The sequence below is a fragment of the Hipposideros armiger genome, unplaced genomic scaffold (genome assembly GCF_001890085.2).
Source record: "Hipposideros armiger isolate ML-2016 unplaced genomic scaffold, ASM189008v1 scaffold_18, whole genome shotgun sequence".
Lineage (NCBI taxonomy): Eukaryota > Metazoa > Chordata > Mammalia > Chiroptera > Hipposideridae > Hipposideros > Hipposideros armiger.
In genome coordinates this window covers 1,104,279-1,126,600 of record NW_017731368.1, presented here as the reverse complement: position 1 = coordinate 1,126,600, position 22,322 = coordinate 1,104,279, and the positions used below count along the sequence as shown (strand labels likewise).

Here is a 22,322-nt window from a genome sequence, read left to right as displayed (position 1 = left end):
CTGAAGAACAAAACAACAGCAACTTGTCTGTTCCCCTTCCCCAGATTCCCCAGCGCTGTTCCCCTCCCTCAATTCCCCAATAAAATATTTAAAAAACAAACAAACAAACAAACAAAAACATGCATTCTGTCTCTGTGGATTGGCTTGTTCTGAACATTTTATCTAAATGGAATCAGACAACACATGATTTTTTGTGTCTGGCCTCCTTCACTGAGCATGTTTTCAAGGTTCATCTGTGTTGTGGAGCATATCAGTACTCCACTCCTTTTTATCACTGAGTAATATTTTATTATATGGATAGACCATATTTTATTTATCCATTCATCAGCTGACAGACACCTGGGTTGTTTCCACTTTTGGACTATTAGGAATAATGCTGCTATGAACATTTGTGTACAAGTTTTGTGTGTGAATATATTTCTGCAATTCTCTTGGGTTAATACCTAGGAGTGGAATTGTTGGGCGAATTGTTTGAAGAACTAATAATCGTTATGCTGAGTGGCTGTACTACTTTACATTCCCATCAGCAATGTAGGAAGGTTCCATTCTCATCAACCCTTTTGTCTGTCCTGATTATAGCTACCCTAGTGGGAGTTCACATTTTTTGAATGAAATATCAAGGAACATAATTCTTAGGGCTGGCAGAGTGGCTCAGTTGGTTAAGAGCTCGCTCAAGAATGTGAGCTCTGAGCAACAGGGTCGCCAGTTCAATTCCCGGCCTGAGCTGAACTGCCAACAGGTGGCAGGATGGCTCAGCTAAAAAAATAATAATAATAATAATAATAATAGAAACGTAATTCTTTGTAGATTATTTTCCTAATCTACAAAAAAAATCCATTTCCAGAGCAATAAACTCAATTCTAGGTACAGGGAAAGGGTTAATAGCAGATGTCAGTATCTCAGAGAGGTCTGACACACAAGTCTGGATGGCCCCTCACTGCCCTTGGGCTCTGACATCCTGCAGGTCAGCAAGCAGCTGCAGCCTCACCATGGGCCAGTGCACTTGGGCCTGTCTTGCGGATGCAAGACCTGACAAAGCTGGAAGCCAGAGGAGTCCTTGCTTCCCAAGGGCCCAGACAGCTTCCATCTCTCTTAACCAGGGACAGCCATACTCAGAAGGAGGCATCACTGGGGTGATGTGACACACAGGGGACAGGCCACATCTCTGAACACCAGCCACCTTCCCCCAAACTTGGGTCCTACTTCCCCATGCATGATGTGTCAGGACTCTAGAAATGTCTCGAGCATCTGTGCTGACAGGAGTAGCCGTGCCCCTTCAGCCCTGCTCACCACCCTCTCACCTCTCAGAGGTCTCAAAGGACAGGCTGGCTTTCTCCTCCTTGTGGTCACTGCCACTGCTTGACCGATGCAGGCTCCGGCGGGAGTGCTTGCGCCGAGGTTGTTCCCGCTCTGGTGTGTCATCCTGCTCCACGGTCTCACTTTCCACATAAGGGTAGGCCACCAAGTTGATGTAACCATCACTGTCCCCCTCAAAACAGACAGACACCACGCCTGTTGAAAAAAAGGCAGCCAGTCAACAACTGTCTACACAGGCTGGGTCCATGCACCACAGACTGCTAGCACTGCCTGTTCCATAGCACACAGACATCACCTGCCCTGAACAAACTGTAGGTCAATGTAGGAACAATGACCAGCAGACATCCTTCCAGAACATAGCTGACCAATCACCCCCACTCTAAGTCTGCTACTTACTTTTGATCTTGGATAAATCTATATTTATTTCCCATTTTCTTTTCTTTTTTTAAGATTTTATTGGGGAATTGGGGAATTGGGGAAGGGGAACAGCCGAGTTGTTGTCCTTCAGTCTTAGTTGTGGAGGGCACAGCTAGCTCAGCTCCAAGTCCAGTCGCCATCCGGCCACCCGTCAGCAGCTCACGGCCGCTCAGCTCAAGGTGCCGTGTTCAATCTTAGTTGTAGATGGGTGTAGCCGACCATCCCATGTGGGAGTAGAACCAGCCACCTTGTTGTTAGGCACATGTGCTCTCATCAGCAGAGCCATCCTGCCACCTGTTGGTAGCTCAGTGGCAGCTCAGCTTGGGCGCAGCTCACTGGCCTATGTGGGAATTGAACCAGTGACCCGACTGAGCCACTCAGCCGACCCCTATTTCCCATTTTCATATCTGGCACTCTCACTTTCAATTACTGACTTCTGCGCCCTTCAGAGAACTGTGTTCCCTCAGTGACATCCATACCTGACATAACCCTCTATTTATTTAACTGCTCTATGCTGCTGCCATTTCCTGTTTCCTCCTCTAGATCTGGGTTTTCTTCTGCCTGACAGTGTCACCTAGAGAGAAAGAGACATCAAGACTTCTCTCTCCAAGACAGACCCAAACATATGTCTTCTGCCCACACTGAGCATCAGACTTTTCTAACCTCACCAGTCAGAACTTCCATCCATCAAACCACCAGCATTCCTAAGTTGAGACAGCTTTGTATTTTCCACACTGTACTCATGCAAAACAGTTTATTGTGTCCGTTTTTATCAAAGAGGTTGTTTGTAGTTTCTTCTGGATTAACAAAGCAGTTAAAACACAATGCCTTGAAATCTAACTCAAAGAGGAGGGTTTTGTTTGCTTTTTATAATAGAAAGGTCCAGGCTGCCTTTTCTCTAACTTCCATGTCTAACCTTCTGTCAGCTACATTTCTCTTCACCCTTGGTATGCAAAAATTGGTTTTGCAGTCTGAAAATTAGTGAGGAAAAAAAACACATTCCCATTACGTTGCTCAAACACGTGCCTCACTTTAGTGGGCTTCACATTGGTGCTCTGGCTTTCTTACACAGGTGGCTGCCTCTCCTACAGGTCTTGGCCTTTGTAACTTCCTGTCTGTCTTTACCAGAGCCTCAATTCTGTTCAAGCCTGAGTGCCCTCTGGTCTACAATCTTCTCTGTCTCCTGGGCAACCCCTCATGCTCTGATCTAGTGTCCTCCAGGCTGGCCACACAGCTCCCATGCTGGGCCCCTCCCTGTTGTAACTAACCAGAGTGAAAACCATCTTCCATGATCCTCTACTTCTCCCAGTTCTTGGTTTACTCATTTGAGTGGAAAACATCTTCAAGTAACTTCCTAAGAAAGGGTGTTCAAGAGGTCAATTTTCTGAGTCTTTTGCAGGACTTTATTCTACTCCAATACTTCATTGATATTTTCGCTGAAGACAGAATTCTATGGTGTCTGCAAACAAAGACAGTTTTACTTCTTTCCAATTTGGATGCTTTTTATCACTTCATTTTCTTGCCTAACTGCACTGGCCAGAACCACCAGCAAAATGTTGACTAGAAGTAGTGAGCATGGACACTCTTGTCTTGTTCTTGATCTTGGAGGGGGGAAGTAATCTTTGATCATTAAGTATGATGCTAGCTGTAGGTTTTTCATAGATGCCCTCTATCAGCCTGAGGAACTTTCCTTCCATTCCTACTTTGCTGAGAGTTTTGTTGTTTTATCAAGAATGGATATTGGATGTCGTCAAATGCTTTTTCTGCATCTATGAAGATAATCATATAATTTTTTTTCTTTTTTTAAGGCTATTAATATGGCAAATTACATTTGCTTTTGAATGTTAAACCTACCTGCAACCTACCCTGTATTACTCTTATCAACCCTACTTAATCATGACATATTACCTTTTTAATATATTACTGGATTCAACTTGCTAAAATTTTGTTCAAATGTTTAACATCTAGGTTCTTAAGAACATTTATTTTCTTATAATGGACTTTGAATTGGAACACATCTCTCTTCAATTTTTTTGGAAGAGTTTGTGTAGAACTGGTAATATTTCTTTCTTAAATATTTGGTAGAATTGGCTGGGTGGGCCTAGAGTTTTCTTTGCTAGAATGCTTTGAACTCCAATTTCAATTTGTTTAATAGATAGGGCTTTTTAGGTTATTCATTTCTTTTTTTATTTTTATTTTTTAAAGATTTTATTAAGGAATTGGGGAAAGGGAACAGACAAGTTGCTGTCCTTTTGTTCTTCAGTCTAGTTGTGGAGGACGTCGCTTCACTGGTCCATGTTGGTATTGTGATCGTTGCGCTCTTCCCAGGTGAGGTAGATCGGTCGCCCGCCACTGGGCAGCCGCTCACGGCAGCTCTTGGCAACTCATGCTGGCTGCAGGCCGCTCACCACAGCCCAGCTCCAGGTCGAGCTGTTGTTCACCATCTTAGCTGTAGAGGGCGCAGCGTCACTGGCCCTAATATGGGATACAAACTGCGGCCCTGCTGCTCAGAGCCGGCATCCCAAGCCAACTCTTAACCAACACGCCACTCGGCAGGCCCTATTCCTTTCTTCTTGAGTGAGTTTCATAGTTTGTGTCTTTCAAGAAACCGTATTTCATCTAAGTTGTAGAATTTGTTGTCATAAAGTTGTTCATAATATTCTTTTTGTTTTTAAATATCAGTAGAATCTGTACTGATGATACAGCTATCATTTCTGATACTGGAAATTGATGCTCTCTTTTTGCTGATCAGTCTGACTAGAGATTTATCCATTTTATTGTTCTTTCAAAGAATCAGCTGCTGGTCTTTGGTTTTCATTGACTTTATTTTTTGCTCATTTTTCTACTGAACTTTTTCTTATTGATTTCCTTAAATTTACATATACCAAAAAAATGTACATCTGTATATATTTTTTCCTGGAAACTAATGCTTGGTCCACTGCATGTGCAAATATCTTTATCTCTTTATTTTCTTTAAAGGTGTATTTTGATATATAAAAGTTTTAAATTTTATATAGTCAATTGTATCATTCTCTCCTTTTACAATTAGCTCTTTTCTTGCCTTGTAGGGTCACCTGAAGCTAAACTGGAGACCTTTAATTCTCTGTACGCACATACCACTGAGTACTACCACTGGCAGACACAGAGCATCACATCTGATCAGGGGAGAAACGGCTATGCTGTGGGCAGGGCAGGAAGGACCTAGCTCCCTCTAAGAGCAGGTGAGATTTGGTCATTAATTGAGCCATGCAATCTACCAAGAGTTTTAGGAAAAAAATATTTTTGATCCTGACATTTTTTTACCTCATTATTCACACCTAGGCAGAATGCACGGTAGGAAAATAAAAAGTAATAGTCTTTAAAAAAAAATTTTTTTTTAATTGGGGAATTGGGGGGATGGGAACAGCACTGGGGAATTGGGGAAGGGGAACAGACAAGTTGCTGTCGTTTTGTTCTTCAGTCTAGTTGTGGAGGACGTTGCTTCACTGGCCCAAGTTGGCACCATCATTGCGCTCTTCTCTGGCGAGGCAGATAAGTCGCCGGCTTCTGGACGGCCGCTCACTGCGGCTGCTGGCTGCTCACGCTGGCTGCTGGCTACATACGGTAGCCCATGGCAACCCACTGCCACAGGGATTGCAGCCTACGCCATCGCTGGCGACTCAGGGCAGCCCAGCTCCAGGTTGAGCTGTTGTTCAGCATCTTAGCTGTGGAGGGCAGTGTCACTGGCCCTCATATGCGGGATCCGAACCGGGGCCCTCTGGCGTCCTAAGCCAGTTCTTAACCATCGTGCCACTCGGCCAGCCCAAAAAAATTAATAGTCTTTTAATTCATCTGATATAAATCCTCATTTTCCTGGCATTTATAAGATTGGTTTAAACAGATATACATATATAGCATAAATTTGTTTAACTATTTTAAGATGTACAATTCAGTGGCATTAAGTACATTCACAATATTGTATAAACATTATTATCTATTTCCAGAACTTTTTCATCGCCTCAAACAAAAGCTCTGTACCCATTAAACAGTAACTCCCCATCCATTTACCCCTGCCTGAACCCCTGGTAACCTCTGACCTACTTGCAGTCTCTACAAACCTGCCCATGGTAGCTATTTCATGTATGTGGAACCCAGTGATTTTGGTCCTTTTTCTGTTTGGCTTGTTTCACTTAGCATGTTTTCAGGGTCCATCCACCGTGCAGCCTGTATCAGAACTTCATTTCTTTTTATGGCTGAATACTATTCCACTATAAATATATAGCACATTTGGTTTATCCATTCATCTGTGGGTGAGCACACACTTGGGTTCTTTTCACCTTTTGACTATTGTGAATAATGCTTCTGTGACTATTAGCTCACCAGTATCTGTTTGAGTCTCTGTTTTTAGTTCTTTGGGGTATATCCCTGGGAGTGGAATTGCTGGATAATATGGTAATTCTGTGTTTAACTTTTTGAGGATTGTCAAACTGTTTTCTATAGCGGCTATACCATTTGACATTCTTACCAGCAGTGTTCCTACTTCTCCACACCCTTGTCAACACTTGTCTGTCTTTCCGTCCTTCCTTTTTAATAGCAGTCCTAGTAGGTGTGAAGTGGTATCTCACTGTGGTTTTGATTTGCATTTCCCTGATGACTAATGAGCTGAGCATCTTTTCACGTACTTATTAGCCATTTGTGCATCTTCTCTGGAGAAATGTTTAAGTCCTTTGACAATTTTTGAATCGGATTGTTTCTTAACTCTTAATTAGCAAAAAGAGATTAATTAATTCTTAGAATACCCAATTTTGTTTTTAACCTCAGGACTTTTGCTTATGCTTGTAATGTTCTTCCCACTGCCTGTGCCCACAGCTGCTCCTCATCCTTCAGTCCTTCAAGTATCCCCAGATACTCCTTCCCTGATCATATTTAGCAAGTGTCCGGGAAGCCTTACCATTTTCAATTACAGGACCTTACTTAGTTTCTTCAGAGCACTTCATCACAATCTGTAATGATTTTGTCCATATGCTTGTTGACTCTGTGTTTCTCACATTAGCAGTTACCCAAGCTCCCTGAACGTAGGCCTTCTTGTCTCACACTCATGAGCACAGGGCCTAGCATCTTGTTGATGCTCAAAAAATACTTGATAAATGAATGAGGCAAAGTTCTGCATAAGGATACAGGAGCCTAGAACTTTACATTTAGTACTACAAGCAGTGACACTTGATGACTGTAGCTGGTCACACTAAATCAATGAAAATCTCTCTTCAAACCTACTGCCAAAATATAGATTATTGACATTTTTCCTTAGCTCAGTTGAGTTTTAACACACCTGTGCTTCTGGCAATAAAGTGATATGTATGTATTATACGTATGGGTTAGTGTATCTACAGGTATTTTCTAGACCTGTCTGCTGAAAAGGCCTAAAAGCAATGGTATTCCAATAGCACTCAGTACACCTAGCATCAAGATCTCAGTTTTTCTAAATACTATTCCTACCATAAAAGAAGGCAGAGCTCCTTGCAGAAACGGCTGATCCCTTAATTGGGGACAGGAAAAATACAAGATGAGCCTGGAGCATCTTGTGGTAACTGAAAGTAAGAAAGCAGTAAAAAATGAGCGGGTATATGTCCCAAGTACACAAGAGCTAATGTAAAGGAGTCCCAGTGGCCAAATCTAGAATAAGTTGAGGAATATCCGTAAGTCCATACTGACAAATGGGTGAGAAGGGACAGTTCTTCCTTATAGAACTGTAATTCCATTTTATTTTACTTTATTTTATTTTATTTTATTTGGGAACAGCCATGGTCATTGGTTACACATTGCTTTCATGCTACAGTGGCACAGTTGACTCTTTTTTGAAGGAGGGCGCAGCTCACAGTGGCCCATGCAGGGATCGAACTGGCAACCCTGGCGTTATCAGCACCACACTCTAACCAACTGAGCTAACCAGTCACTCCTGTAATTCCTTTTAATTAGTAAATATAGAAGGAATGATGGAAACATAAGTTACCATTAGGCATGCAACACAGTAATAATTGCTACAGGCAAGAACCACTGATGGGTTCTAATATTGGTGGGCTAAAGTACAAGAACAAGATATTTAGAGTCTCAAAGTGTCTCCCCTAAGATAGTCATTCATTACAATGTTAAAAATAATAGCTTTACAGTGGGGAAGCCTGGTAGTCACCACTGCAATCAAGTGATCCAAGTTAAATCACCAGTAGCAAGACAGGTACCTCCTGACATGATGAATTGAAGAGGCCACAGGGTCATTTCTGTAGCCCAAAGTTTATCACCTCAATCTAATCATGAGGAAATAGAAGACAAATCCAAATTCAAGGGCAGTCTACAAAACACCTGCTAGTCTCTTCAAAAGTGTCCAGGTCATGAAAGACCAAGAAAGGCTGAGAAACAGTCCTAGACTGGAGGACATTAAGGAAGACTAAATAAATACAATGTGACATCCTGGGCCAGAAAAAGGACATTGGGGGTGGGGGGCGACTACCTAAATTTGAATACAGTGTACAGGTTAGTTAATAGTATTATATCAATGTTCATTTCCTGGTTTTGGTGATCATAAATTGTACTAGAGTTATGTTTTTTTTAATACGATGCTTTTATTGATACTCAACAACTGGCTTAAATAAAGACTTTGATTTCAGTATAAGTCCCTTTACCAACAATAGGTGTGAAACAGTACCATTCTTAAAATCGAAACCCTTTAAAATCAGTTACTGAAATCTACTTAAGGGGCTGGAAGACAGTGTTAAGAGGGGCCAGGTTTTCACAGGCCCTCATCCACTTCTGCGGCTAGCACTGCCCCACTGCAGCCTCCCGCTACTGGAGCGCAGACCACAACACATCTGCCACAGGGAGGTCATTCCCAATGAGCCAGGGGCTCTGCCCCAGAGCAGAAGTCAAGAAACACAGTGGCTTTTTCTTTACTGCTTTCCTCTTTTAGCTGAAAAATAACTCTATCTACCCAGCTAGTCATATGGGTTAAATTCACAGCATTATACTTCTGGCCAAACAGAGAGAACAAAAACATGCAGTGTTCCCCTCCTCCTTCGATGGGACACCATTTGGACACTGAACTTCACTGAGTCTTCGGCAGGCACATTCTTCCAAATTAAAGTAAAACCTAGCTGATCTTCATGAAGGGGATGTTTTTAGTCCACTCGCCTAAGCACATGAGAAGGTTTGCTGGCATGCTCTTGACTGCTGAATGCCTGTCATCAGTGGGCAGGACCCTGTAGTGGTGACAGAGCAGCTGGTGCAGGGAGAGGGAAGGGGAGGTGGGGTCTGTGTCAATCACCATGTCTTCAGTACCCTGGAATCCTTTCCGAGAACTGGAGTTAAGTTCAACGCACTGGGCAATAAAGCAGTGGGCTCATCAGCCTGCATTACGTGGGTTACATCCAAGTCCACACCTGGCATGTGAATCATCTTGGAAAGACCATCAACCACAGCTTTCAATTCATAAAGACGTTTTAAAATATCACCTTGGCAGGACTCAAGGGCTGGGTCAGACTCTTCCTGCACAGGGCTGCCAGTCCTGCCGTGCACGTTGCGGGGCCAGTCACACAGAAGGAGAGCTCTCTGCAGAGACATGTGCTGCCTTGTGGCAGGGCTTTACCTGGCACGCCAGTATTGTGGGAGCATTCGAGGAAGCTGGGCTTACGGGAAGGCCATGGTTTTTGCAACTTTTCTGTAATTTATTTTTTATTTATTTTTTATTTTTTTAAAGATTTTATTGGGGAATTAGAGAAGGGGACCAGCCAAGTTGTTGTTCTTCAATCTTCGTTGTGAAGGGCGCCAGTCGCCATCTGGCTTCTGGTCAGCAGCTCGTGGCCTCTAAGCTCAAGGTGCTGTGTTACACTCTTAGTTGTGGGTAGGCTTAGCCACCATCCCATGTGGGAGTCGAACCCAGCAGCCTTGTTGTTAAGAGCGCACGCCCTATCCACTGAGCCATCTGGGCAGCAGCTCAGCTCAAGGTGCTGAGTTCAGTCTTTAGTTGCGGGTGGGCATAGCCACCATCAAACAGGCAATCTTGTTGTTACACCAGCTGAGCTATCCTGCCACCTGTTGGCAGCTCAGCAACAGTTCAGCTCGGGCGCAGCATCACTGGCCCATGTGGGAATCGAACTGGTGACCCTGTTGCTCAGAGCTCGCGCTCTTAAGCCAACTCTTAACCAACTGAGCCACTCAGCCAGCCCTGTAATTTTAAGTGTGTTTCAAAATAAAAGGTAAAAACCCTATGCTGCTGGTCTTTGAAATACATGAACTGGACCAATAATGTCTTCCATTTTCTTTGAATAAATTGGGCTTCATTTGGCTTAAAAAGAAGGGATCAATTTTAGTTTAATTTAATTATATTTTTGAGAAAGCATATTTACTCTTTTCTAGTGAAAATGCAGCCAGAGGAAAGAAAATCAAGTAGCTACTCAGGATTTGCTATGGTTTTTGAAGACCTCTGCCCCCAGTCTGAGAGAAGGTTTGAGGGAATTGAACCAGTGCTATGACTGACACTCCTTCTCCGGGAAGTACCTGGAGATCCCAGCTTGTCCCAATTCTGGGGGCTGTGACTTAGAAAACACTTCTCTCGAGTTGGGCTCAACTCCCTTTTCAAAGGTTTTCTCCTTAGCTGCAGGAGGGCCTGCAGTTCTCATTCTGGTTTTGGCATATTTATAGCAGAAGGTTTGGCCATGGATGTGTTTGGTGCAGACAAGTAAGTGGCTGAAGCTGCATTTATAAAGCATTTGCAACTGTTGTTTCTTAGCCGCTTAAGAGATGGCAGTGTGTTTGACTCTGGCTTCTCTCTTACTTGGCAGCCTTAGACTATTTATTCCTCCAAATTCAATCTTCTTCCTGTTTTGAAAACAACAGCAAACAAACCATCCAATTCAAAACTGCACAAAGGACTTGAACGGACATTTCTCCAGAGAAGACGTACAATGGCCACTAAGCACATCAGCATCATCAGTCATTAAGGAAATGCAAATCAAAAGCACAATGAGATACCACTTCACACCTACTAGGACGGCTATAATAATTTCTAAAAAATGGAGAGTAAGTGTTGGCAAGAGTGTGGAGAAGTAGTAGGAACACTGCTGGTAAGAATGTCAACTGGTACAGCCGCTATCGAAAACAGTTTGACAATCCTCAAAAAGTTAAACACAGAATTACCATATTATCCAGCAATTCCACTCCCAGGGATATACCCCAAAGAACTAAAAACAGAGACTCAAACAGATACTGGTGAGCTAATAGTCACAGAAGCATTATTCACAATAGTCAAAAGGTGAAAAGAACCCAAGTGTGTGCTCACCCACAGATGAATGGATAAACCAAATGTGCTATATATTTACAGTGGAATAGTATTCAGCCATAAAAAGAAATGAAGTTCTGATACAGGCTGCACGGTGGATGGACTTTGAAAACATTATGCTAAGTGAAACAAGCCAGACAGAAAAGGACCAAAATCACTGGGTTCCACATACATGAAATAGCTACCATGGGCAAGTTTGTAGAGACTGCAAGTAGATCAGAGGTTACCAGGGGGTTCGGGCAGGGGCAAAATGGATGGGGAGTTGTTGTTTTTTTTTAGTTTCAGGTGTACAAAAAAAATGTAATAGTTAGCAATTTACACTCCTCACAAAGTGATAACCCCCCTCCCCTAATCTACTACCCCTCTGACATTATCTCTATCTGTTACAGTTCCATTGACTCTATTCCCTATGCTGTACTCCACATCCCATGACTATATGACATTCAGTATTATTCAGCTTCAGCTTCAGGTGTACAGCGCAGTGGTCAGGCATCTACACCATCCATGAAGTGGTCTCCCTAATAAGACAAGTGTTCATCTGACACCCTACAAAACCTTTACAACATTATTGATTATATTCCCCAAACTGTCTTTCATATTCCCATGGCAATACTGTGGCTACCAATTTGTGCTATCTAATCCCCTCACCTTCTCCTCCACCCCCCCCCCATCTAGTAACCATCCGTTTTTCCTCTATATCTCTGAGTTACTGTTTAATGGGTACAGAGCTTTTGTTTGAGGCGATGAAAAAGTTCCAGAAATAGATAATAATGGTTATACAACATTGTAAATGTACTTAATGCCACTAAATTATATACGTAAAAATGGCAAACTTTATGTTATATATATTTTACCACAATAAAAAAAAAGTTAGGAAACAAAAGTCAACAGTGATATGGATTGGTTTTTGCAAATTGAAGCTTGAGAAAAGTTAAAAAGCAGAACACCAAAAAATATAACTTATACATTATGGGCAATCATAAAACTGTATAAACACAGTGACAAAAATGATTTTAAAAGTCACTTAATTCTGGTATATACTCATGGGATTCCACTATGTAAAGTTAATTTATATTTTAAAATTGATTATTTTTCCTTTAAAGGTTAGGCCCTCCATCCAGACCTGTCCTTCCGTAAATTTCTTACCATCCATTCATTCCCTCAGCACATGCAGACACAGGCTCCATGCACAGAGCCTCCTTGCCAGCTGTCTTACTGCCGTGGCCTGGAAAGCATCCAACCCTTTCTCCTCTGGGACAGAGCAGGACTGCCCCCTTCTTGCCTGATTGTCCCAGCAAACAGGAACCCCTGACACCAGATGCCCTTCACCAGTGGGACTTAACGCTGTGAGTTCTTCTCGGGTTTACCTATCAATAACTTCAATTTTCCAGATCTACAGACCTCACTGATGCCTGCAGCCTTGGACTCTGCCTAATGAAATGACTGAGCTGTGCTGAGAAGAGAGCCCTCCTGTCGCATCACAGGGCAAACAGAACAAGGAAGACTGAGCTGAGGGCCTATAAGCTCAAGGCTGCTGCTCTCTCCAAGCTGGCCAGTGACTAACCTTTGTACTCAGGGGTGAACTCCTTCATTTCGGGAGGGAGAGACTCGTAGAAGCGCTGCTCCCGGGAGATGAGGGGCTTGCACACAGTGTGGTCGTCGTAGCGCATCATGCTGCTGTGCCCGCCCACCTGGTGGATGAAGGGCTCCAGGAGGACTCCCCGGTCTCCGGCCCGGCTTGCGTTCTTGCCATACTGCCCCACTTCCATGGTTTGACAAACACACATTGCGTAGGGGGCCAGTTGCACACTGAGGGCAGAGGATGCAGCACATGGACCACAAAAGGAGAGCTGGGTAGAAGGTTTGGCAAGCTGAAAGCCAACAGTCAGAGTCTGTTCAGATTATTCTTCTTTCCTAACAGAAAGGAAGAGGAAAAGAGGGAATCAGAACCCCTGGCAAGCTAGTTTCCGTAGACTCCACAGAATATCTGCTCCATGAGTAAGAACAGGGAGTCTGTTGGGTCCCCTACATGTTCCCCCCGCATGTACTCACACAACTAGCTGGTGCGTGAGAGGCGGTAGGTACATTTTTGTTGAATGATGCATCTTTGGTCTCCTCCATCCATCTTTTTATGCACAAAAGCCCACATTCTCTTCCTTTCTCAGTTCTCAGATGCATTCTAAGTTCTCTAAAGGATTTGATTTTAGAGCTACAGTATATTACAACCATCAGGAAGGCACCGTCCGTATTCATTGCACATTCAAAGAGAAGAGTTCAGGAAAAGAACAGAAAGCAACACAAATTCACTCTGTTCATACTTCACACGATATCCAGTACTGGTGAGGGTCTCTCCGTGACTCGAAGGAAGGGTTTCTGCCTGAGAAATCAGGTCATGCTAGATACCCAACTTTTCTGCGGAAGGTGCAAGGACCAGGTAGGGAAAGCCACTCCTTGCTGAGTTGTAGAATCATGAAAAGGTTTTTGCTTTTCCCAAAGGAATTCTGGCTTCAGATTTTGTCCACTTTCAGTCTATGGCCATCAATTTAGGATCATGTCTAGGACCACAGAGCTTCCCTTTCTGGGACAAGGAAAAGCTCTTTGTACTTAAATACCCTCCTTGTAATGTCCATTTTCTCTCAAGAAAGTTAAAGCAGTAGGCCCCTTCCTTAATGCTGAATGTATTTTTAAAATTAGGAATCTATTGTCAAGACTACATCTGAAAGATCAATTCTAAAAAACAAAAATATTTGTAGCTCACGAATATGGTTTTACCTGCAAGAGTCAAACCATTATTTTTTTCTTGAACCTCATAATTACAGGCAAAATGCGCTATACAAGAACACTTGCAAAACTGCAAAATTTTCTTAATCCAAAGCTGCCCAAGAAACGATATTCTACTTCACTGCTATCGACACAAATAATTGTCCTCCACCCCCACTCCCCTACGCAGATGAGCACTGCTTCAGCGCACACATCCACTTTCTAGTCCTCCAGGAGAAGGCAAGTCCAGCCCCGGGGAGTTTTCCCAGACTCCGTCTCTCTGACCATGAGCTCGGCACACACCAGGTACCCATGCTGACTCCGTCACAGCAACGCATCACTGTGCTGCCGTCTTTTTACTTGTCTGTCACCACCACAGACCATTCTCCCTCATCTCCAATGCAGTTCCTGGCACACAGTAAGTGCTCAAAAAAAGGTTTGCTGGAATGAATTCAATAATTCCAGAAGAGGATCACAGTGAGTAAAAGCACTGAAAGTAAAAAAAAAAGAAAGTAAAAAAAAAATCTCACAGTGGCAGTGCTTACAGTGGAAAGTAGGGGAGCACCTGGGAGGGCCTGTTCTCAGGGCTCCTGGAGGTGCCCACTGTGGCAGCGGGCTCTAGTTGGCACTGTCAGTCAGGTCCCACCCTGGCTCGGCTTCACCCTGGGATGGCCTCTGACTGCAGGGGGGATACCAGGAAGGTGCTAATCTTCCTAGCCTGGGTCAGTAGGTGTCTGGGAAAGGAGAGGCGTCAACAGTGCCAAGCGCCACAGAAGAGTTGGGCAGGAGGAGGGTCAAGGGAACGGCCATCCCTGGCCTCTGGGAGAACCTCTGCAGCCTCCACAGGACTGAGAGGCAGAGGTCCAACCTCCACGCAGATCTCGACTTCCAGTATTTTGTTTCCACATGATGTCTACATAGAGTTCTAGTACTGTTTTTGTGTTTGAAATATTTCCTTAGACGTAAACACGTAAAACATACCACATGTCTATAACTGTTGGTGTTTCTTTTTAAGTATGTGAAAAAGTGGGAGTGCCTAGAACTCTCTCAGCCTGAGAGGCCCTGGCTTACAAGGTGTGGAGCCTTCGGTAAGTCATTTAACGTTAGGTTTCCTCACCTGTAAAATGAAGACATGCCCACTGCTAACCCTGCAGGATGTGCTGGTGCAGCGGAGGGGCTTGGGCTTGTCTCGCCTACTGCCCAGGCTTGGAAGCCTGGAAATAGCAAGGCTGACTCTTTTATAAACAACCAGCGGTTGCTTGGGAAGCCTGGTGTCCACCGAGGCCCATGGACTGAGGGCTGTAGCTGATGACGTCCTTCCCACTATGTCCTTGTTAATTTAGTCACAGTCTTGTTCAGGTAGCCAAACCTTGAGGGCATGTGACGCCATTCTAGCCCAGGGAGAATCGTGAGCAGTACCTCCGTTCTTCTGAGTGGCTGGTTTAGGAAAGGGCATGAGACCCTCTTCTGCCCAATGAGGTAGGAGGGAAATTGGCCAGGCGTTCTTGGGAAAAGCTACCTTGTTCTTAAAAACAGGAGAATGGCATCCCTGCTCTTCCTCAGGATATTATTCTGTCTGGATGTGATAAGTGAGGCTACTTACTGCAGCCGCCTTGGGACCTTACAAGATACCAGCCAAAGACAAGGCTACATGCTGGGCATGCAGAGCCCCCGATGCTGTCATGAAAGCACTAGATATCTTGTATGGGACAAAATCAATTTCCTTTTATGCTTTAGGCCAGTCACATTAGGGTTTTCTGTCACTTGTAGCCAAAACCACCCTAAATAAAAGGACAGAAATGGTTGCATCAAAATCCCCAGGTCTACAGTTAATACACTTTGCACATAAACAAGTCAGTAGTGTTTTCTGATGACAAGAAAACTTCCAGCCACTAAAGAACAAGCCCCTGACTGATGACAAAAGGACACACTCTCCCCAAGGCCAGAAATGAAAAATGTAGCTCTACAATCTTTAAAGTGTCGCTGAAGGCAGAGAATTTGATTTATATCTGGTCCACAGGGCTGGTACCAAGACACTAAAAAAAGAGTCTGACAAATGGAAAATTCATTCTCTAATAAGTAGTAATAAAACTGTCCAAATACCCAAATAATTAGCTGAGAACTAATTCTACCGTGATTCAACAAGAGGCAGACCATAAAAGAAACTTACACTTTTGCCACTTCAGGACACGTTTGTTTTTTTTGTTTTTTTTTTTAGCTGAGCCATCCTGCCACCTGTTGGCAGCTCAGCGGCAGCTCAGCTCAGGCCGGGCATCGAACCGCTGTTGCTCAGAGCTCAAACTCTTGAGTGAGCTCTTAACCAACTGAGCCACTCGGCCGGCCCAGGACACATTTTTTTTTTGCCACTTCATGATTTTTTACAAACTCATCTAAATACAACAGTCAATGAATCCCATTTTCCAGAGTATAATAATCCTCCATGATTCTGCAGACTGTCCTCTGACCTGATTTCAAGTAGTTTATGCCATTTAAGATGCCTACAGCTTTTGTAATCTTTTTCTAGACATCAGGAACTACTGGCATAAAAGCAAAAACCAAAAAACCTTGCAAATTCTTTGAAAGGTGCAAAGTCTCAAAAGTAATGTCAGATAACTGAAATAATGAGGGGTTCTCGTTTCGCTGCCATGAGTTATACTGCCAGCAAGAAAAGCCACCAGTATATGTTTTGGTTTTTTGTTTGGTAAGCGACTCCAAAGATTTCCCTGGGAGAAACTTTACAAATGGGCCTCTTCTCCCCATGTGGCAATAAACCGAGGTGCCCTATTTGGTTTGCAATCCAGTGGTGATTCCTATGCACTGCTCAAGTACATACATAACGTACGACAAAATCTTCAGCTATGACAATAGTAACAGGTTGGTTTTTTGGTTGAGACTAATAAAAAAATACTTCTATTTTGAAAAAAAATAACCACTAGACATCGTTCCCTGTCAACATCAAAAGAGTTTATTCAGGAAGAGAAAAAGATTAGATAATCTACATATTATAAAGATCTCACATCTATCCATTCAACTACATTAGGACTTAATCTTTTTTTCCTTCTGTAAACTCACTTTGCTTTGTAATTAACACTGCTGAGAAAAAGGAATTCTCCTTAGTCCCCCGAAATGCTCTTTGATCCCTTAAGCACAACTGCAGTTTCTCATTTTGTGATTTCTTCTTAAGGCTTGTCATAAACTCCTCCCATGAGGCAGCGAGGGCTCATTACGCAGTCACACTTGGTTCAGACAAGAGCTGAGGGAGCAGACAGAATTTTCCCCTCCTGTGGCGCTTCTACGGCATGTAAATAGTACACGGACAACAGGAACAGAAAGAAAGCTCGGTCTGAAAACATGCTGAGAGGCTGGGAAACAGGAACGGCTGAGCCATTTCTCGGGAGGAGCTGTCAGTCAAGTGGACAAGGAGGAATGAACAGCCAAAGGCCCATCAAGAACCAAGCTGTTCAAAGTTCCCAAGTTTCTGTGCGAGAGGCACTTTATAAAGGCAATATTTTAAAACCCTTTGTTTGCCAAGAATTAGCATCCCAAATGAGCTACCTTGAGCCCCTGGAAAGCAGGCCAATCACCAGCAGCCTCTGCTAAACACTAACCTATCTGACATTCCACTCACAAGCCAGAGAACCTGCTCCTCCCCTGCATCAGTCACCTGGGAAACACCTCTGGAAAGTGATGCCCAGGTTTATCGCCCATTGCACTCCAGAATCAACTGCAGTTAGGAAGCCGCCAAAGATCCCATCACGGCCTCGAGCCCTCTGTAGGCGAACACGTGACCGCATCTCCTAGTCCAGCTGTACCCTGGACGTTCCTACTCCTGGTTGTCGCTATAAAAGGTTTCTATAGCTTTTCCTACAACACTCCTGCCTTCGGCATCTCCAACCCGTTATTCAGCTGCCAGTGCCACCGAGAGGATCATGGTCACCCCAATATTCTGATCATGCAGTGCAACATGGTCACCAGTACAACCATCCCGGGGATCTTCCTGCACAACAAGACCAAGTAACCAAGTACAATGCAAACCAGTAAGGCTGTAAGCACCTTCTCCCTGTCACGTAATATGAAATATCGTGAGAACACTCTGGAGAAACCACACATAATCCCCACCCCACAGAGATGATCAATACATCTTAACATATTAACAGATCCCTTTCAGTATATCCAGCAGAGCTACTCAAACTTCTGCGGTATGAAGCCATTATGTGTAAAGCCCAGAAGACAGGGAGAGGCTATTCTGTCCTTCCCCTACCTCCCGGAAGTGTTAGAAACTTCTGACATATCAGTGAATATAAACCCAGGTGAAGGGAAGGTACACAGTAACCAAGTGTCTTCCAGGGCAGGGAACTGTGACTATCTAGGGGCAGGAGAACATGCCTATAGTGAGAAGGGCTATAAGCTCTAGGCAGAGAGAAATTCAGATGGAGACCATTATTTCAGTGTTTCTTCCTGGAATGCGTCATCTGAGAGCTGTGTCACTACAGAAATCATAGCCAAGTTTTACCTTTCCGTGTAGAATTAGCTCCACGTAAGTGTGTTCCTGCCTTGTCTGCTTTCCAAGTAAACTTCATTAAGATTTTCTCTGGAAACGTGGAATCCCTGTAAAAAAAATTGACCTCTGAGCTGGCAACAGGTAGTTTCCTGGGTGTCAAGGAAAGAAATGAAGGGTGGTGCCTGAGTGTTACAAAACAGCCACTTTAATTCCACTGCTCAGATGTGTCTAAGGCAGACCCAGCCACCATGGCTATGAAGGAACTTGTGAGCTGCCATCCCAGTTTCTAAGACTGGCAGAAAGCTGACATTTATTAAAAGCATCTCCAGGTACAAAGAGGCTCCCACTTTCCCCAGTCACCCTGATGGCCCTTTGCTATGACTGACAAGCAATTACAATTAATTTATTAAATTATTTAATACCTATAGCCTAACTCTTTGACATCAAAGTCGGAAGTGACATCAAAGTCGGAAGTGGCATTTGCCCAGACCGAATTGAAGGGAAATTTACTATTTTCTTTCCTCTCTACCCTTTTCCTTTTCCAGAAGCAGGGCATTTCTCCTCTTTGGGGCATTAAAGAGTATTAAAAGGAAGTAACTATTGGGTTGTCGGAAAAGTCATGATGCATGCAACAGATGGCACTGGTTCATTTTTGGAAGTACTAGAGTCATTCGCATCTATGTTATTGCTATGTTATTTGACATCTGACAGTTCTAGTAGCTTCATTCTAAAAAAAACTGAGCGATTTGGCTGAGTTTTGGAGATTTTACAAGTTGAAGATGGAAGACCAAACTGTGTGTTTTGCCATATTTTACTGTTTTACTTCCCTAAAGGAAAGAACACAAGTCAAACTTGCGAAAAGTTGCATAAAGTTTACAGTGACAAATGGTCTACAAGAACGTCAGTGCCAACAATGGTTCACAAAATTCCGTGCTGGTGATTTTGATCTCAACGACGCTCCTCGGTCAGGGAGGCCCGCAGAGGTTGATGACGACAAAATAAAGGCATTCATCGGGTCAAACCCACATTATATGACACGAGAGACTACAGAAACATTGAATATCCATCATTCAAGCATTCACGACCACCTGAAGCTGGGATACGTAAACAAGCTCGATATTTGGGTTCCACATGAACTTAAAACGAAGTTCTTTTCACAGCGCGTATAAACATCTCCAATATGCTCATTAAACGTGAGGAAAACAATCCTTTTTTGAAGCGACTGATAACTGGTGATGAGAAGTGGATTGTTTACAACAATGTGGTGCACAAAAGGTCTTGGTCCCAACGTGATGATTCGCCTCAAACGACATCAAAAGCAGACATTCATCAGAAGGTTATGCTCTCAGTGTGGTGGGATTTTGAAGGTGTCGTGTTTTTCGAGCTCCTACCAAGAAACCAAACAATCAGTTCAAATGTGTACTGTCAGCAATTGGACAGTTTGAATGATTCCATCATCCAGAAACATCCAGAGCTTGTTAAACGTAAAGGAGTTTTGTTCCATCGTGACAATGCAAGAACACACAAAAGCTTGATCACCCGTCAAAAATTACTGGAGTTTGGATGGAATGTGTTGCCACACCCACCATACTCGCCTGACCTTGCGCCGTCAGACTTCCACTTGTTTCGCTCTCTTCAAAACTCCTTGCATGGTATAACATTCAATTCAGATGAGGCTGTAAATCAGCACCTTGTTCAGTTTTTCTTCGATAAAGACAGGTCTTTCTATGAACAAGGGATTATGAAGCTCACTGAAGGATGGCAAAAGGTTATCGAACAAAACAGGCAATATATCATTGATTGATCTTTATTCTTTATATAAATAAATGACCTTTGAAAAACATAGACAAAATATGTCATGACTTTTCCGACAACCCAATACAAGGCGGCTTTTGAGAAGAATCCTTAGGAAATTGTCTTAGTCAGTTTGGGCTGCTGTGACAGAGTACCGTAGACTAGATGGCTTACAAACAGAAATTTATTTCTCACCATTTTGGCATCTCATAAGTTCAAGATCAAGACACTAGCAGACATGTCCTCATGTGGAGACTCAGATGGCTAATAAACATATGAACAGATGCTCCCCCTTCATAATATTGGGGAAATGCAAATTAAAATAGGACATCATTGCACTCCTATTAGACTGGCCAAAAATAAAAAGTGTGAACATACCAAGCATTGGCCAGTCAGGGAGAAATTGCTCCTCTCCTACTCTATTGATGACAACCCACAACCAAAGACAACCCAGCACATGCCCAAGCTGGCAAGTTCAAGGATGTTCGCTGCCGCATTGTTGTAACACAAAAACGGGAAACCACCTAAATGTCCATTAAGGGGGATGGATAAATGAATGGGTACATTCATAAATTGTACTGAATGAATAATCTCTATATGTCAACATGAATACAGCTGGAAAAAGCAAGTTGGGAAATAATACTTCTAGTATGATGCCATTGTAAATTTTTAATACACATAACAATACTATATTACACATGGATTTGTGAACACATACATATGTATTAACAAGAACAATGATATGGAATGAAAGGGCGAGCACCAACTTAAGAGGAGGAAAGGATAGCAGGGGGTTGACAGCTGGGAAGATGCGAGAGCTTCAGCTCTAGCTATAATTTATTTCCTTTTTAAAAGTTTGAAACAAATATGGTAGAATCTTACCATTTTTAAATCTATGTGTCGAGTACATTAGTATTATATTATTCTCTGAACTTATACTTCATTAAAAACAAAAAGCCTTCACAGTGCTAAAAGCCTGATGTCAATACACAGTAAATGACAGAACATATTACCAATGGTTCCAAAGAGGGGTATGAATACAATCACAGTCCCCTGGAAGTGGGAAAAAGCTATTAGAACTCCTTGACCTGTTTTCGTCACTTGGCCTTCAAGCACTACACTCTCCTCATCTTCCTGTTTTTCAGTCTTCTCTGCTGGTTCTTTGTCCTCAGTCCCCTCTTGTCTAGCTCCTTTCACTTTGGTCTTCTCTCTTGAACACCAAATTCATATATACAACTGCCTATTTGATCTAGGAAGCTTAAATTTAACATGGCTAAAACAGAACTCATCTTCCCCTGCCCCAGCAAAAAACTCCACCTGCAGTCTTTCCCATCCCCAAATCCATTTTTACAGCTCCTCTCACCCAAACCCTGGCAGCCACTCGATTCCTCTCTTCCTCTCAAACCCCGTATCATGTAAACCTACTGACTGTATCTTCAGAACATATCCAGATCCAACTACTTCTCACCACCGCCAATGCCACCACCCTGGTGTGGTCACCAACGTCTCTCACCTTCTAACTGGCATCCCTGCTTCTATCATGGCTCTCCTACAGTCTCTTCTCAATACAGCAATCATAGTGACTTTGTAAAAGAGAGTCACATGCTGTGACTTGTCCGTTCAAAATCTTGCAATGTCACCCCATCTCACCCGAAGTACAAGTTCAACTCCCTTACAAGATCCCGCACGTTCTACATTCCTCCCCACCCCATTTTCTCTCTGATCTGATTCTCTAGCCCTCTCCCACTGCTTATTACCGCACCAGAGTCACAGGCTACACACAGGCACACTGCCCCCTTATAGTCCTTGCACAGCCCTTCCTTCTGCCTGGATCATTCCCCCCGGCCCAGATATCTACATGGCTACTCCCTCACCTCCTTCAAAAGTCTTAGCTCAAATGTCTCTTTCTCAATGAGAGCTCCCTAACCTCCCTAAATTTAAACTGTAAACCCACCTGTATTCTCTATACCCCTTAATCTGCTCTACTTTTTTTTTTCATTGTACTTATCCCCTTCTGACATAGTATATATTGGGTTGTCGGAAAAGTCATGACGCATTTTTGCAACGAAAAACAGAAAAAATACGTCATGACTTTTCCGACAACCCAAAGTTTATTGATAATGTCTATTGCTTATTATTTTTTTTTAAGATTTTTATTGGGGAATTGGGGGGATGGGAACAGCGGCGGGGAATTGGGGGAAGGGGAACAGACAAGTTGCTGTCATT

The 22,322-nt window shown here is 43.2% G+C and overlaps 1 protein-coding gene and 1 pseudogene across 6 annotated transcripts in view; both read right to left on the bottom strand.

The window, feature by feature from the left end:
• Positions 1–22,322, bottom strand: part of IP6K1 (inositol hexakisphosphate kinase 1) — a 44,597-nt gene that overhangs the window by 8,323 nt on the left and 13,952 nt on the right. The window contains exons 2-5 of one of the 6 annotated variants that reach the window (XM_019631555.1): positions 18,315–18,409; positions 13,094–13,229; positions 12,606–12,955; positions 1,302–1,512 (exon numbers count right to left, since the gene is read on the bottom strand). In XM_019631555.1, the coding sequence (XP_019487100.1) occupies positions 1,302–1,512; positions 12,606–12,828 (434 nt within the window). In that variant the 5' untranslated portion in view covers positions 12,829–12,955; positions 13,094–13,229; positions 18,315–18,409. Of the gene's footprint in view, positions 1–1,301; positions 1,513–12,605; positions 12,956–13,093; positions 13,251–18,314; positions 18,410–22,322 lie in introns of those variants that run through there. The other 5 variants (XM_019631539.1, XM_019631558.1, XM_019631564.1 and 2 more) reach the window with 5 other exon arrangements.
• Positions 7,630–9,475, bottom strand: LOC109375959 (aminoacyl tRNA synthase complex-interacting multifunctional protein 2 pseudogene; annotated as a pseudogene).